The sequence below is a fragment of the Lissotriton vulgaris genome, chromosome 2_1 (genome assembly GCF_964263255.1).
Source record: "Lissotriton vulgaris chromosome 2_1, aLisVul1.2, whole genome shotgun sequence".
Classification (NCBI taxonomy): domain Eukaryota; kingdom Metazoa; phylum Chordata; class Amphibia; order Caudata; family Salamandridae; genus Lissotriton; species Lissotriton vulgaris.
Genome location: NC_141687.1, coordinates 1,240,572,163 through 1,240,586,387, shown reverse-complemented (window position 1 = coordinate 1,240,586,387; position 14,225 = coordinate 1,240,572,163). Strand labels below are relative to the sequence as shown.

General features: G+C 43.9%; 1 protein-coding gene across 2 annotated transcripts in view; it reads right to left on the bottom strand.

Moving 5' to 3' along the window:
* Nucleotides 1–305: 305 nt before the first annotated feature.
* The window catches only part of SCN3B (sodium voltage-gated channel beta subunit 3), a 166,229-nt gene continuing 152,309 nt past the window's right edge, over nucleotides 306–14,225 (bottom strand). For both annotated transcript variants that reach the window (XM_086956957.1, XM_086956956.1), the window contains exons 6-7: nucleotides 10,607–10,706; nucleotides 306–2,319 (exon numbers count right to left, since the gene is read on the bottom strand). In XM_086956957.1, the coding sequence (XP_086813083.1) occupies nucleotides 10,643–10,706 (64 nt within the window). In that variant the 3' untranslated portion in view covers nucleotides 306–2,319; nucleotides 10,607–10,642. The remainder of the gene's footprint in view (nucleotides 2,320–10,606; nucleotides 10,707–14,225) is intronic.

Genomic DNA, 14,225 nt, shown 5'->3' with positions numbered 1-14,225 from the left:
ATGGCTAAGACCTGCTTTTAGCAGGCGTTAGCTTTTGGAGATATTCGCGCTTAGCGCGAATATTTCCAAAAGTTTTTAATAGGCGTTAGAGATGTTAGCGACTGTTTTCAGTCGCTAACATCTTGGCACGCCCACTTTGCATGTCATTAGCGATAATTATCGCTGACATGCAAAGTGGGCCCCTAAATGCCCGCTATCGCCTACCAGCTGTCGCTAACTGGTGTTAGCGACAGCTTGGTAATAGGGCGATAAAATTATCGCCGCATTAGCGGGAAAAATTCCCGCTAATGCGGCGATAATGCCCTTGGTAATATGCCCCTTAGTTCTTCCTGGAATGAGCAGGTGTGAGGCTTCCGTGCCAGGCTGTTGAGAAGGGAGAGCTGAAGGTGAAGCTTCCGCCATGGGTGGTGCCACTGAAATAAAGATTCTTTTGACCCCAGACTGTTCCCGGGGTGTTTCCTGGACTTTGGCACTAGGCCGTCAAGAAGCGATAAACACTCTTGCTCAGTCCCATAAATCCTAACCCAGCAGGATTTATTTTTCGGTAATCACTAATGAAGTAAAGACTTGATTTACAGATGTTCAAGCCCTGGAGATATTGTTGTAAACCACCTCTAAACTAAAAAATAATCTCTGTAAGAGACCCAAACCCAGTCAGTGCCTTTTATATACATTTCCTAGAATCTTATGTTCCAAGTCAGAGACAGGCAAAACGAAGCAGAAGAATTCTGGGTAAAGCAAGCAATATAAAGTGCCCAGGGGGTGAGTGAGTAGAGCTTATATTTGAATGGTCTGGAATGGTTTTCCAGTCTGGAGACGGTTACAACATCATAATTAATGACTGGGACGAGGATGCAGGACATAGAGGTAATAGACATTGTAAGAACAGAGCAAAACGGCCAGTAACAGAGAGAACAGCCAGACCTTACAATGTTTCTTGAATAGAATCCCGGTATGAAAAAGCTGGAATTAGTGTCTGATGTGGTACTAGTAGAATTCCAGTTCTAAACAGTATGGTAAAGTTAAAATGCAGGAAGTTGAAGGATTTGAAAGTAGTAGTCAAGATAGGGCAAGGAGGAAATGACATTATTAAAATTTGTGGACAGTGGGATGAGCAACACTCATGAGTTTCCCAATCATTTGCTCGTGTGGGTAATCGTCAATTGGGAGTGGCCAGGACGGTGAGAAAGCAGCAGTAAAAGTTGACCTGAAAGGCCCATTTTGTTGGAGATGGAGGGAGTGGTGCCTAAGTAGAGGCTGATAAGATCCCAACATTGGACACTGATTCTAGGAGCTGTACAGAGAATATCACTAGGTAGATAGTAATAGTCTGTCTGTGGGAGACTGTGGGAACAGTATTTCACCCTCGCCTGAATGGTATCATAGTTGGGGGGATTTGGAGGGGAGGTTTTGCACAGTACCGGGAACTAAAAAAGAAAGTGTTCGTCGGAAGGACGACAAGGATAACCTCTGGTGTCTCAATGTGAGATGACTGAAAGGTCATTGTGTCGAGATAATGGTGCATTGGCAACATCATTTTCAGCTCAAATGAATAATCATTATGATTGAATTCAGAAGTTTCATTTTTTGCTCGGATAAAAATTACTTCACAAAGCACACACACACCTTTTCTTTTCTTTCTCAACTTTCATCCTCACTGCTTGTGTCTAGAAAGTACACAGATGCAGGACAATATTAGCGACTGGCAGCTACCTGGCAGTGATAGAGCTCTCTGAAGATTGTCACTTCTCCTGTAGGTTTTAGGTTCTGCAGCTTCCGGTACTCAAAAAATCCAATAAGTCGGATGGCAGTGAGAAGAGAAATGTGCACACATCATTGTCTGGCTTTACGTTATATGTCGCTAATACAGTGGTTGCTGCATGATCCCGTCACTATCAGTGTAATAATTAATTATTAAATAGCATGCTTAATATTGATGTTTGAAATAGTGATAGCTGGAAACATATTTAGGCACACCTTTGTCCCATCCCCACAAATTAATTGCCTAAATTAGATTAATGATACATAATGTTTTTCTAAATTTCTAAGCATTTGAAATGGAGACTAATGAGATGACGAGTATGACATTCGAGTCATCGAGGACACGTGATAACGGGGTGCGGGTGGGAGATGCCAAATCTTTTGTGCAGCATGCATCAAGTAATGAGTCAGTCTTTAGAAAACCATTTGGGAGCCCAGCTCAGGTTCAAGACAGAGAGCTGGCAACAGCATTGATCCGAAGAAGAAGAAGAATTGATGCCTTCTTTCATGTCTCCTGCTCCGACCCCTGTGGCAGTACATGGCTGGGCATCGCTCTCCCTGCAGAGAAGAAGGAGTCAGTTACAGCACTGTGAGATATGAGAGCTGTTTGTGAGCAATCCAACAACAACATTCACATGGCTAGGATACGCCAGCAGAGGGCGCACCTACACCATTCAACCTAATGCCTGCATACAAACACTGCACCTATCAATGTTTATGTCAGTCTAGTTGTGCAATCACTACTTATAATTAAGGCTTCCTGTTTTCTGTTTTTACATATTTTGACAGATAAATACAGGTAGAAAAGTATTTATTGTCCTGTCTGAATGTATTTTTAAATGTGGATAAAAAAGAAAATTGGGTTGTTTTTTGAGTGATTATAAATGTTGTCAATCATGACTGCCAGGCCAATAGTTGAGGTGATTGACAGGCAAGGGGATTAAAAAAAAATAAAGGAATTTTAGTAAAGAGCCTTAAACAGTTGTAGAATTGCACAGCCTTGATACTAAAATTTGCATGTTTCATTATTAGTGCATATTTTATTATCTGAGTGTATATATATCATTGAAACCTTCCATGCGTTCAGACACGAGTGTACATTAACTGATAAAATTTTTTTAGAAATATGCATATTTCAGCTTAATTTTTTCACAAAACCTAAAATAAATATGGATAAAGGCAGGTAAAATTAGCAGAAAATAAATATGGATATATACAGACAGAAATGACAAAAATATAAATACCATAAAACCAGGAGGCATACTTATAATGGGAAAGGAACATTAGAGCTCAACAGTAACGTGCACTACACTAGTCCTGGCATCACAGTATCCCTGCTGGAGTCAAGTGAATGGAGAAAGGGGCTCTCTGAGCACAATACATAGGGATGTCTGAACACTTGCTCAAACTGATGACTTGTTACAGAATCCTATTGTGTGAGCTCAAGGGTCGTTTGCTGATTGATCCACACTTTTGGCCGCTCTCTCCTTAGCGAACAGCTGGGGTTCAAACCAACAGAGGTATTGATCGGCATGCTACTACATATGTTAGAACATGTTTTGAGTTGCATTATAAGTAGCATTTTGTCATGTGCTGAAAAAGTCCTCTATCTCGGGCTCTCTTCGTGACCTCTACTGCCTCAGGATAGAGAACCGTACTAAATTAAGACATTTTATTGGGAAATAATATGGGCAAAGTAATATTTTGTTTTATTTTCAAAGCAACAATATCCATATTTTGTTTTATTTTCAAAGCAACAATATCCACATTGATAACATATGTAGTATGAGAAGGCACATGACATATAGAAAGGGAACAGTGTTCGTCCTTTACTTGGAAGAATAATGTATCCCCGTAAAAGTTATATTGTGTCTGATATGTGACCTTACGGAAAAAACTCGGTATTTGACCGTGTTTCTGCATGTAGTCAAATATCTCTTCTGTAACTTGCCTTGTCCTTACAACGTATGTTAAGTGTACATTACCCTTGATGTAAATGTATTGAGATGCTTATTTTAGTTGATTTGGATCTCATAGGCATACCCATCCCAAAGTATTCTGTCCATGAGGAATTCAGACTATCTTATGTGGCTGATTACATCAACGCGGCCCTCTTAATGCTATGGTGCTCTATTTGGTGTAATCCTGAGGCTTCTCTGAACAGGGAGATCCTCATGGATTGTCTCATATGTGATAAGGGTGGATAACACGGGGGGAAGAGAAGGGAGGGCTCCCCACACAGTGCAGCTGGGGTCAGTGACAGACATCCCTGAGAACGGCCAACCATCTAGAGGGCAACTACCCCCTGGCCCGGTGAGAAGTAGTAATGAGGAATGCCCTATACAACCACCTGAAACCCCGCATGATCCATCTCTGTTAAAAATCCTTTCCTGGAATGTAGCGGGCTTGGGTAACAAGCTGCCCTGCCCCGAGTGGGGCTCATTCGTAGATCTGAACAATATTTGTCTCTTCCAGGAAACATGGGCGAGGGAAGAGCAACTTCGTGTGGGATTTGCCTCATTTTCAGTCCCTGCCAGATGGGGGGGAAGGGGTCGAACGTCAGGGGGTTTAGCAATTTGGGTTGCTAGCAACTTGGGTTGCAGTTCTAGAACACTGGATACAGGAACCGAGGATGTCCAGTGTGTGATCCTGGAGTGGCAGACTGTCCCCAGACTTGCTGTGGTCAATGTCTATTCTAGACCCGTGTGTCCCTCTTCCGAATCAAAAACCATTGAAGAGCTATCCACTGACTAGGATCCCGGAGGGTGTTACGCTTGTGGTGGGAGGTGATCTTAATTCTCACTTCGAGCCACTTGAGGGGTTGTTGGACGTCGTAAATCAGGAGGAAGACGATCTATGGAAAATTCCGCACGTAGCAGGCCCCGCGGCAAGGTCATGGGCCCCTCTGGCCGTCCAAATTACATCTCTGACGTTGGCTCACTCGATCAGGGCATGTAACGGCCGTGTAAAATCTGATAACCCCCCTATGCCCACATTTAACAAGATAGGGAGGGAGGCACGACTTGACTACATTTTCGTTGAGTGTAGGGTTTGGAATAGAGTATTAGACTTTAGGGTTGTAGCTAGGGGAGAGAGCGATCATAACCCCTTGATTTTGGATTTCTCTCTACCAGGCGTGTGTAAAAGTAGCGCATTAGCGCAGTCTGGTACACCTAGCAAGGCTATCCTGGCAAGTAACAGACGAAGGGTAAAATGGGCTAAGCTGGTCGATAATCCTGAGGGAATATGTGAACAGTATGGCAGGGTCATACCAGTACTGGCTGAGGTAGCTGCTCTTATTGAGCAGCAACCTGCAATTGGTTTTCAAGAAAGACTGAGAGAACTTAATGAGTCACTAATTAATAGTCTCGCAGATATTCTAAATCCACCAGGTCCCAGTTGGAAAGGGGTAGGTAGGAAAGCCATCCTGGTATAACAGAGCATGCAGATTGGCGAAAGCAAAACTCCTTGGTGCTTTGAAGGAGAACAGCGACAGGGATCTTATTCAATACAGGAGGCAAGCATACCGCCAGCTAATCCACCACGCAAAGCTTGAGTGGGGGAATGGAAACTGGGATGAGTTAAAATCACCCCTAGCGGGTAGGGATGCACAGAAGTTTTGGCAAATTGTGTCTACAGGCTCGGTAGAACCAGAGATGGCAGTGATGCCGAATATTGCAGCAGAGGTATGGGAAGAACACTTTAGTACTCTGTATAAGGGGGACAATTCTGGCACTGAGGGCCCGACAGGCGATTTGCTGATTAGCCATGTCGATGGCTCGTCCAAGATTATATTTCCTCTGGATGAGGTCCGGGTTGCTATATCTAAGCTCCCTGCTGGCAAAGCACCAGGGCTGGATAAGGTACCGGGAGATCTTTATAAAGATGAACCCGGGCTCTCTACCTCCAAATAAATTTTAATGCAATCCTCGGAGGTATGGCGATCCCAAGTACTTGGCTGGGAGCAGAGGTAGTCCCTTTTTTTAAGAAGGGGTCACCTCTGCTCCCAGCCAACTACAGGCCAATCAGCCTAATAGATGTAGCTCAGAAAATCTTCACCAGGCTGATCCTGGACAGCCTCCTGGATTGGATGGAGGACTCTGAAATCTTAAGCCAGTACCAGGCGGGTTTTAGAAAGAGCATATCCACCATTGACCAGATTTTCAGATTGGCTATGCTCTTCTGGAAAACGGTCAAGGTTGAGGGCGGTTCTCTATACACTGTCTTCGTAGACCTGCGTGCGGCCTTCGATTTGGTTCCACGCAAGAAACTCTGGAGCGTCTTACAGGACTTAGGCATGCCAGTGCCTCTTCTGGACATTATAATACGGCTCCACACTCATAATTTCGCTAGGGTCAGGTGTGGGAGAGAAGGCAATTTGTCATCTAGCTTCTCCGTTGGTAGGGGGGTTAGGCAGGGTTGCGTTTTGGCGCAAACCCTGTTCTGCCTCTATGTGAACAGAGTCATCCCCCATCTGAATGCAGTCCCCAACAGAGATGTCCCAAGGCTCGCTGGTACAGGGATCTCTGCGATTATGTTCGCAGATGATACTCTGTTGCTCGCTAAGACACCAATGGGTATTCAGCAAGTCTTGGATGGCTTTGTCTCTTTTTGCCCGGACCGGGGGCTGGAAATAAACACGTCCAAAATGAAATTTATGATTTGTAATCCGCCGAGACATCCCGCACAAACCCTGCTATAGACAGTGTCCCCCTGGAAAGCGTGCCGACGTTTGAATATCTGGGTCTGACTCTCAATGAAAACTTGACCTGGGCCCAACATCAGACCAAATCCCAGTTAAAGCTATCTCAAAAGGTGGGAGGGATTCTCAAACTATGGAACAAAGCCACGACTAAACCTATTGAGCCTCCACTTGAAATATACAAAATGCAGGCTCGTGGGGCAATAATTTATGGGGGGTAATTGTGGGGCCACAGCTGTGCCTCTGCAATTGCCACCACGGAAAATAAGTTTCTTAGGCAGTTGACATCTTTGCCGGCTAGTACACCCCTTCTCCCGCTCAGGCTTGATCTGGGATTGAAAGCGCTAAAAGAGGAACTGGGCCTTAAGCCCTTAACTTTTTGGAGGCTTTGTGGGTAACTCCCCAACTTGCTAGTTACAGGGAAGAACTCTTGGAATTGTTAAAACTCCCAAATGTGTGGAAACTTCCCTGGCTAAAATATATAAGGCAGGAATTTGAGAGACTAGGTTGCCCTTCACTGTGGATTAACCCGGAAGAGGCTTGCAGAAACATAACACGTAAAGACTTGGGCAATATGTATTATGACTATAATCTGTCTGCTCTCCTATCGAATGCCCATCTGGGGTCATTGTCCAGCACATTTATAGTAACGAAAGATTATTACAAAATGGAGACTGTGCTGGATGATATTAGTCCTACTGGCCTTAGGAAGCTGTTCCTCCAATGGAGACACGACTCCCTTCCAATCAGAGCCCTTACCTGCAGAGGAGGCCCATCTTCTCCTAAAAACTGCCCAGCATGTACAGAGGAACTGGAGAATGATATTCATGTAATGTTCTTCTGTCCTTCCTATCGGAAGCCTAGGAGGAAGTGGATTGTTCCTATATGCAGAAAGTTGGGGATTAGGCAATGCTTCCACTCCTATCGAATACTAAAAACTGACCTATCCCCATTAATTGTCTTTGCTGTAAGTAAATTCTTATTTGCTATGTGGAACATCAGAAGAAATTATGTGGTCAAATAAGCCCCAGTGTATCGCTGGTTAGTCCAAGGCCCACTAAGGTATAATGAGGAGGGGGACCCTCAGTTGATCTTCGGTATATTTGTAGAAAATGTTTTTATGAATATTCATTTTATGGGAATGTGACTGTTTTTTATTAGAGAATTTTTATTGATTCCTGCTGCTATTGTATTGTGATTTCTTTTATGACATTTTATGTCGAAATTTCCAGATCTGTTCTCTTTTAGTCAGTATGCGGTGATAATTCCAACCTGCATGGGGGTTCTACGGGGGTCTTCTGTTGTTTAATATTCAGCATATGTTGTCCACATGGCTCCAAATCTCAATTTATATTGGAAGGCTTTCGCCCGTGTATTCTGGTTTGCAAAGGCTCCCCGTTCATAATCAGCGTGTACAGATCTGGAAATAGCCTTGAAAAAGTCGTGGGTTACATTCCCAATTACGACGAAACACGTGTCGGCTGTGTGGAAAATTTCCAGTGAACAAGAATAAATACAAATTGATGTACTAATAACAACTACGTACTGTGATTTTCTCAGAATGTGGAAACACCTATATATATAACATTATTATGATATACGTGTGCTAAGGAGTATTTCATTTTGTTTGAGGCTTGTGTCTACGTTTGGAAGGATTAAAGTGGTTCCTTCTACCTTGTACCACCGTCAGATATAACGTTTAGACTTGATCAAATGTGAGACTCTCTAAGTGGCGCCAGATAACCTATATCAAACCACTGCTTCTGCTTGATAAAATTATAATTAAAAGATATACCACGGAATCTTACCAACCAGCCTGCCATAAAAAATATAAATAGAAGATATTGCAGGTGCAGCCAAGGGCCTATCAGCCATATTCATCAATCTCCCGTTTTGCGAGGCCCTAATAGCGAATTATAGCGATTCGCTATTAAGGACTCGCAAAACGGGATTCATGTAGGATTAGCAAAATTTATTGCGATTCCTACTGATTCCTTATTTGCGATTAGCAAATTGCTAATCGCAAATAAGGAAAAACTCCCCATTCATTCCTATGGGCCAAAAGGCCCATAGGAATGAATGGGGAGTATTCCTTATTTGCGATTAGCAATTTGCTAATCGCAAATAAGATTGCGATTTGAAGGGTGCCAGGGGTGTCCAAAGGACACCCTGTAGCACCCCTCAAACGCACATTTGAACAGGTGTTGCGCACACACATGTCCAGAGGACATGTGTGTGTGTAACATGCAAAAGAAAAAAATGCACTAAAGTGCTTTTTACTCTTTTTTCGCAATTTACCACGAAGTCAGATTTCGTGGTAAATTGCGACCAAATATTGCGAATTCGCAATTTCAAAATGGGTGATGAATTGGATTTAAGGAATCTCTATTAGAGATTCCTTAAATCCAATTCCTCGCAAATATGCGATTTCGGTAATAGCGATTTTTGCATTTGGGATGATGAATCCCAAATGCAAAAAACGCACTCGCAAACGGCCAGATTCTCAGAATCTGGCCATTTGCGAGCGCAATTCAGGTTCATGAATATGGCTGTTAGTCTCTCGTTATAAAGTGCCCTGTGCAAATGTAAACACAGATATTTATGTCAAGGGCACATGTCTCTCATTATGAAGTATTTTATGTAAATATAAACACAGATAACTTAAATTAGCCTGTACAAATTACAAACATAGTCCCAGAACAGAATTGATTTGGTAGGATGGAGACCTGCCTAAATAAAGTCCTTTAGTAAGTTCTACGGGTTTGCTTAATTTGGGAAAGCAAGATAATGGGTGTTCTTCATTGAAAAATGATAGCAAAACTGTGGATGATCTGAAATGAAAATTAGTTTGACCCCACTTTCAGCTTGGTCTGCGTTTCTGGGGTCAAATATTTGTTCAACATGCAACTGAAATCAGTGGCGGAAGGCATGGCTCGCGGGTGGGGGATGGTCGGGGCGGGGGAGGGGAAGGTGGTCGCGATTGCAGGAGTGATTGTGCATAATAAAATTGTAATAAGGAACAACTGGGGTTGGCTCTAATCAGTAAGGCTGAGCCTGGGTAACTGAACAACAGAACAAAAGTGCCAATACTGATACTCTATTTGATACACTATTTCAACGACCAAAAGAAGACTCCTGATCAAAAATGGGAAATGCTATTCAATAGCTGTTTTTATTGTACAACATACATTTTTTGAAAGTAAATTTATTATAACTTTCAACATATACTGTCAAAAGGCAGAACAATTTATATACAAGGTGAAAAAGGCGGACACGAGACAGGGCAATAAAATCAACCATACATTCATGGATCAATCATATCACAGTCATACCACAAGCATTCATACATTCATACTACAGTACTTAACCAAAACTGGGTAAAGAATAAACCAATGGGCTAAGTATTGGGTCTGCTGTATAAGTAAAAGAAATGTCACAGTGGTCATTGAACACACTCATTAATTTTCGTTTGAATCCACTAAATTATAGAACTTATTAAACAAGGAACGGGTGTATAACTCGTAGCAGCTAGTGTGGCAATAGATCAACACTAGGGCAACAAAAGGAGAAAACATTTTTTAATTACTTACCTTGCCGCCTGGTCCTGTGTCTCTGCTCCTCCTCTCCTCAAGGAACAGGAAGCACAGCCAGGCCCGCTGGCCAATCACAACACAGTAATGGAGCATTGTGATTGGTAGACACCCAGGCTACCCTGACCATTCACAATGCTTCAATGCGGTGTTGTGATTGGTTTTGAACCTCCTGGTTTGACACTCAACCAGGGAAGAACAGCCTGGGCATGTTCTCCATGCAAACTGTAATGCAGCCTGCATGGCGAATGGGGAAAGTGTGAATGACTGGTTTGTTCGGCGGTAGAGTGCCGACCAAACAGTCATTGTGCACTTAAGAGGGTGCAAACCACTCCTTGCCTGCCCTGCTCTGAGAGCAGAGCAGCCCAACCCACCCGCCTGCAAAGCAGCACAAACATAAAATTATAGTAACTGAAAGTTATTATCATTTTATGTTTTTGCTTCCAGCACTGCTTGAAACCAGTGAGGTAACACTCCTTCACCATAGCGGAGGACCGTCACTGACTAAAATGTATTACGATAACAATAATATATGACGGCGTCCATAACTCACCATGTCATCATCTTGTAATGAGCACAACTTTATTCATTATTCTTCAACAGGAACTGCACAGTTCTCCTTGTTTTCTGAGGGAATGGCCAGATAGTCAGTGCTAGTGGGACAAATCAGGATACAAGAAATTACATTCAGCTATTGTTTACAAGGCATCTTAAATTACAAAGATCACATGATTTATTTACTCTACAAAGATGAACTTGAGGATTTGGATGTGAGGAATTCAATAAAAAGAAAAGATGCCCGAATATTTTACATCAGGTTAAGCATGATTATAATAATGTTCAGGGCATCCAGACTGAGGGAGCAAAGAAGGAGCAACATGAGAACACAAGCAAAGAGGGTAAAGGCAAGTGCCATTCATGTTATCTGAGTGTACAAAATAGCCAAATTGAAGCTTGGAATGGATGCTGTGTTACCCTCAAAGGTCTTCTACACTTCACCTTTCTACTAACAAGAAAGTAAAAAGTGCAAAAAATTTACACAGAACCTTAGTTAAAATTATAATTAAAAGATATACCACACAATCTTACAAACCAGCCTACGATAAAAATACAAAAAGAAGATATTGCAGGTGCCAGCAAGGGCCAATGTCTCTCATTATAAAGTGCCTTGTGAAAATGTAAACACAGATATTTATGCCAAGGGCCCATATCTCTCATTATAAAGTGCTTTATGCAAATGTATTTTGCATATTTGCATTTTTTATTGAAAGGTAAATGATGGCTGTAGAAAGCGGACTTCTAATTCATCAGGAAGCGCTGTTAAACATTGCGCCACCATCATTGTGTGTCAATTCCCATCAGTTCACTTTATGGCTGACTCCCATTATAACAGCACTTCATGGTAAATTAGCGGTCCGCTTTCTACAGCCATCATTCACCTTTCAATAAGAGTGCACTGAGACTTATTTAAAACTGGTCAGGTGACTATCATCTTGTTTTGTGCAATTACATTGAGAAAGGCTTGTCGCTGAAACGCGTCTGTGGTGCAATAAACTGAATATATATATATATATATATATATATATATATATTGACAAGCAATTAAATAAAGACACCGCACTCGTCTCGGGTCTGGTTAAAGCGTTTTAATCCAGCTCAGAAAAACTTCCTTCACCTACGCGTTTCGAACAGTAAATGTTCCTGATCACGGTAGTTACAGGTCCGTTTTCACTTTCTGTTGTTATATACCCTCAGACCCACTCAGACAATTAGGAGGCATTGTGGGAGGGGTAGTTCTTCCTTGGCTTTGTTAGAGTCATTATCGAATTCCCAACATAGGTAAAAGCCAGATGTTTGTGTGTCTACGGCATATATATATCCAAGCTCCAAAGTGCCCAACGTGCAAGGAGCACTCAAACGGCAACATGCTCACGTAGAGCATTTATGGTATACAGTCCGCCAGCACAACAATAGCTTTTAGCAGTTCAGTTTTCCGTGGATGCCTGACGCGTTTCGAAGTGTCCACACTTCTCTTCAGAGGCTTTGGCAATTGAAAGTGCATAGGACACCACCCTCATTTAAATGCTTCAATGCATGCCATGGATGGTACGCTCTGCCGCGACTTGCAGAGCATTATGGGCATTATAGGTTCATTTGTCTCCAGTTGGAGCGTGCAATATTGCTGCTGTAACATTCATAGCCCCCAGATGGGCCTCGGTGTGCTGTTGGATATGCTAAATCTGTTGGTGCCCCACGAAGTCGGCCTGCTCGATAACAGACAGCGCGGCCTCCACTATATAGTCACCAGTAGGTAGTTCTAGTTAGGACCTTGGGGCATATTAACAAGATGTGCGTTAAAAAACGCACATTGCACATTTCACTATCGCCGGCTATCGCCGGATTTTTTCGCCGTGTTAGCGCGTTATTTTCAACGCAACACGTAGCCGGTGATAGTGAACATTAGCGCGTGAAAACAAGCGTTGTTTTCACGCGCTAATGTGTGCCTTGATAATATGGGGGGGGTGGATTCAGCTTTATGATCCACACCCCCATGTTATCAATGCCTAACGCCTGGTCAGAGCAGGCATTGGGAGACCTGCGATAAACGAGTTTATCACTGGTATTTTCCTCCCAACGCCTGCCTTGGTGATAGGGTGTTCCCACCTCCAACCACATTTTGCATGTGGTTGGACGTGGGAACGCCCACTTTGCATGTCATTAGCGATGTTTCTGGCTGACATGCAAAGTGGGCTTGAGGCAGGCGTTGCAATGCCCTTGTTAATAGGGTGCTGGAAGTATCGCCGCTTTCTCGGCGAATTGTGCTGAGAAAGCGGCGATACTTCAGCTTGTTAATATGCCCCCTTGTTTCTATTCAAAAAGCATTTTTTCTTTTCCTAATAACTTTGGTGCAGATTGACAAATCTTCGCGAAATTTTCAAAACTAGTGGAACGCTCTGGTCAGCTCCTGTCTCGTAAGTTTCGGGGTGATTTCTCAAGCGGGGGCCAAGAAAAAGGGGGGTCCCAAAACGCGTTTTCTCCATGTTAATTTCCATGGGAAACATTAGACAAAGCTACAGCCCGAACTGCTGAACGGAATTACACCAAATTTGGCAAAAAGGTAGGTCTTGGTTCAGAAAGAGCACTTTTTTTTAAATGGAGTAAATCTGTTCAGTAGTTCCAAAGAAATTAGAAAAAGAAAACGTTTAGATATCTATGGACGAGGTGAGTTCACAAACCCTCCTGGGCACGAGCTTCACTCTGATTGGCTGCCAACACTCCAAACCAGGAAGTGTTGGCATCCATCTTGTGACTCGGTAGAACCTACGTTTCCAAAAAGCCCCCGGGAGGGTGAGGTTAATGCCAATTAATTACCATGATCCCACTGGGGCCCCTGCAGCCCTGGGGACCGCCACCTCCCCGGGGCTGTGAAAAAAATATGTGGGGGACCCAATTCCCCCATACTGCCCTAGGAACCGCCACCTCCCCGGGGCTTTCCAAAAAAACTGTGGGGGGTCACGTGGTCCCCCCGCTGCCCCTGGGACCACCACCTCCCCGGAGCACTATTTAAAAAAAAAACCTGTGTGGGGGGGCTTGAGCTCCCCCCACTCATCCCGGGGACCACCACCTCCCCAGGGCACTAAATATGGAAATGCAGGGGTCAGTAACGGACCCCCGAGAACTGGGGACCACCACCTCCAGGGGCTTTGCACTGGTCGGGAGGTGGGCCACGTAGCCCTCCTTCAGGAGCCCTTGATGGCTCTGCGGACTGCCACCCCCCAGGGCCGGCTCCTGCAGTGTCCGGGGATGCCAACGTTAGCAGCTCCCCTTGTCGAAAAGCAATGCCGGCTCCTGCAGGAGGCGGGGAGCCGGCGGGACCGTGGGGGCATTGGGGCTCACCCATGGTCCCCAATGGAGTGGCCAGGCACCAGGGAATGGGGTCCCTGGGGCTAGAAGTGGCCCTGGAGGGGGGTCACGCGGCCCCCTCCCCAAAATAATTTTTTTTACAAAAAAGGAAAGGTCGGCCCTGGGGTATGGGGTCCCCGGGCCCATAAATCGCCAGAGGAGGGGGACCACCCGGCCCCCTCCAAATATTTTAAATACAATTTTAAATACTAGCCATGCCCAGGGCCACGTGGCCCCCTTACTGTATTTTTCAAACCAATTAACAAAAT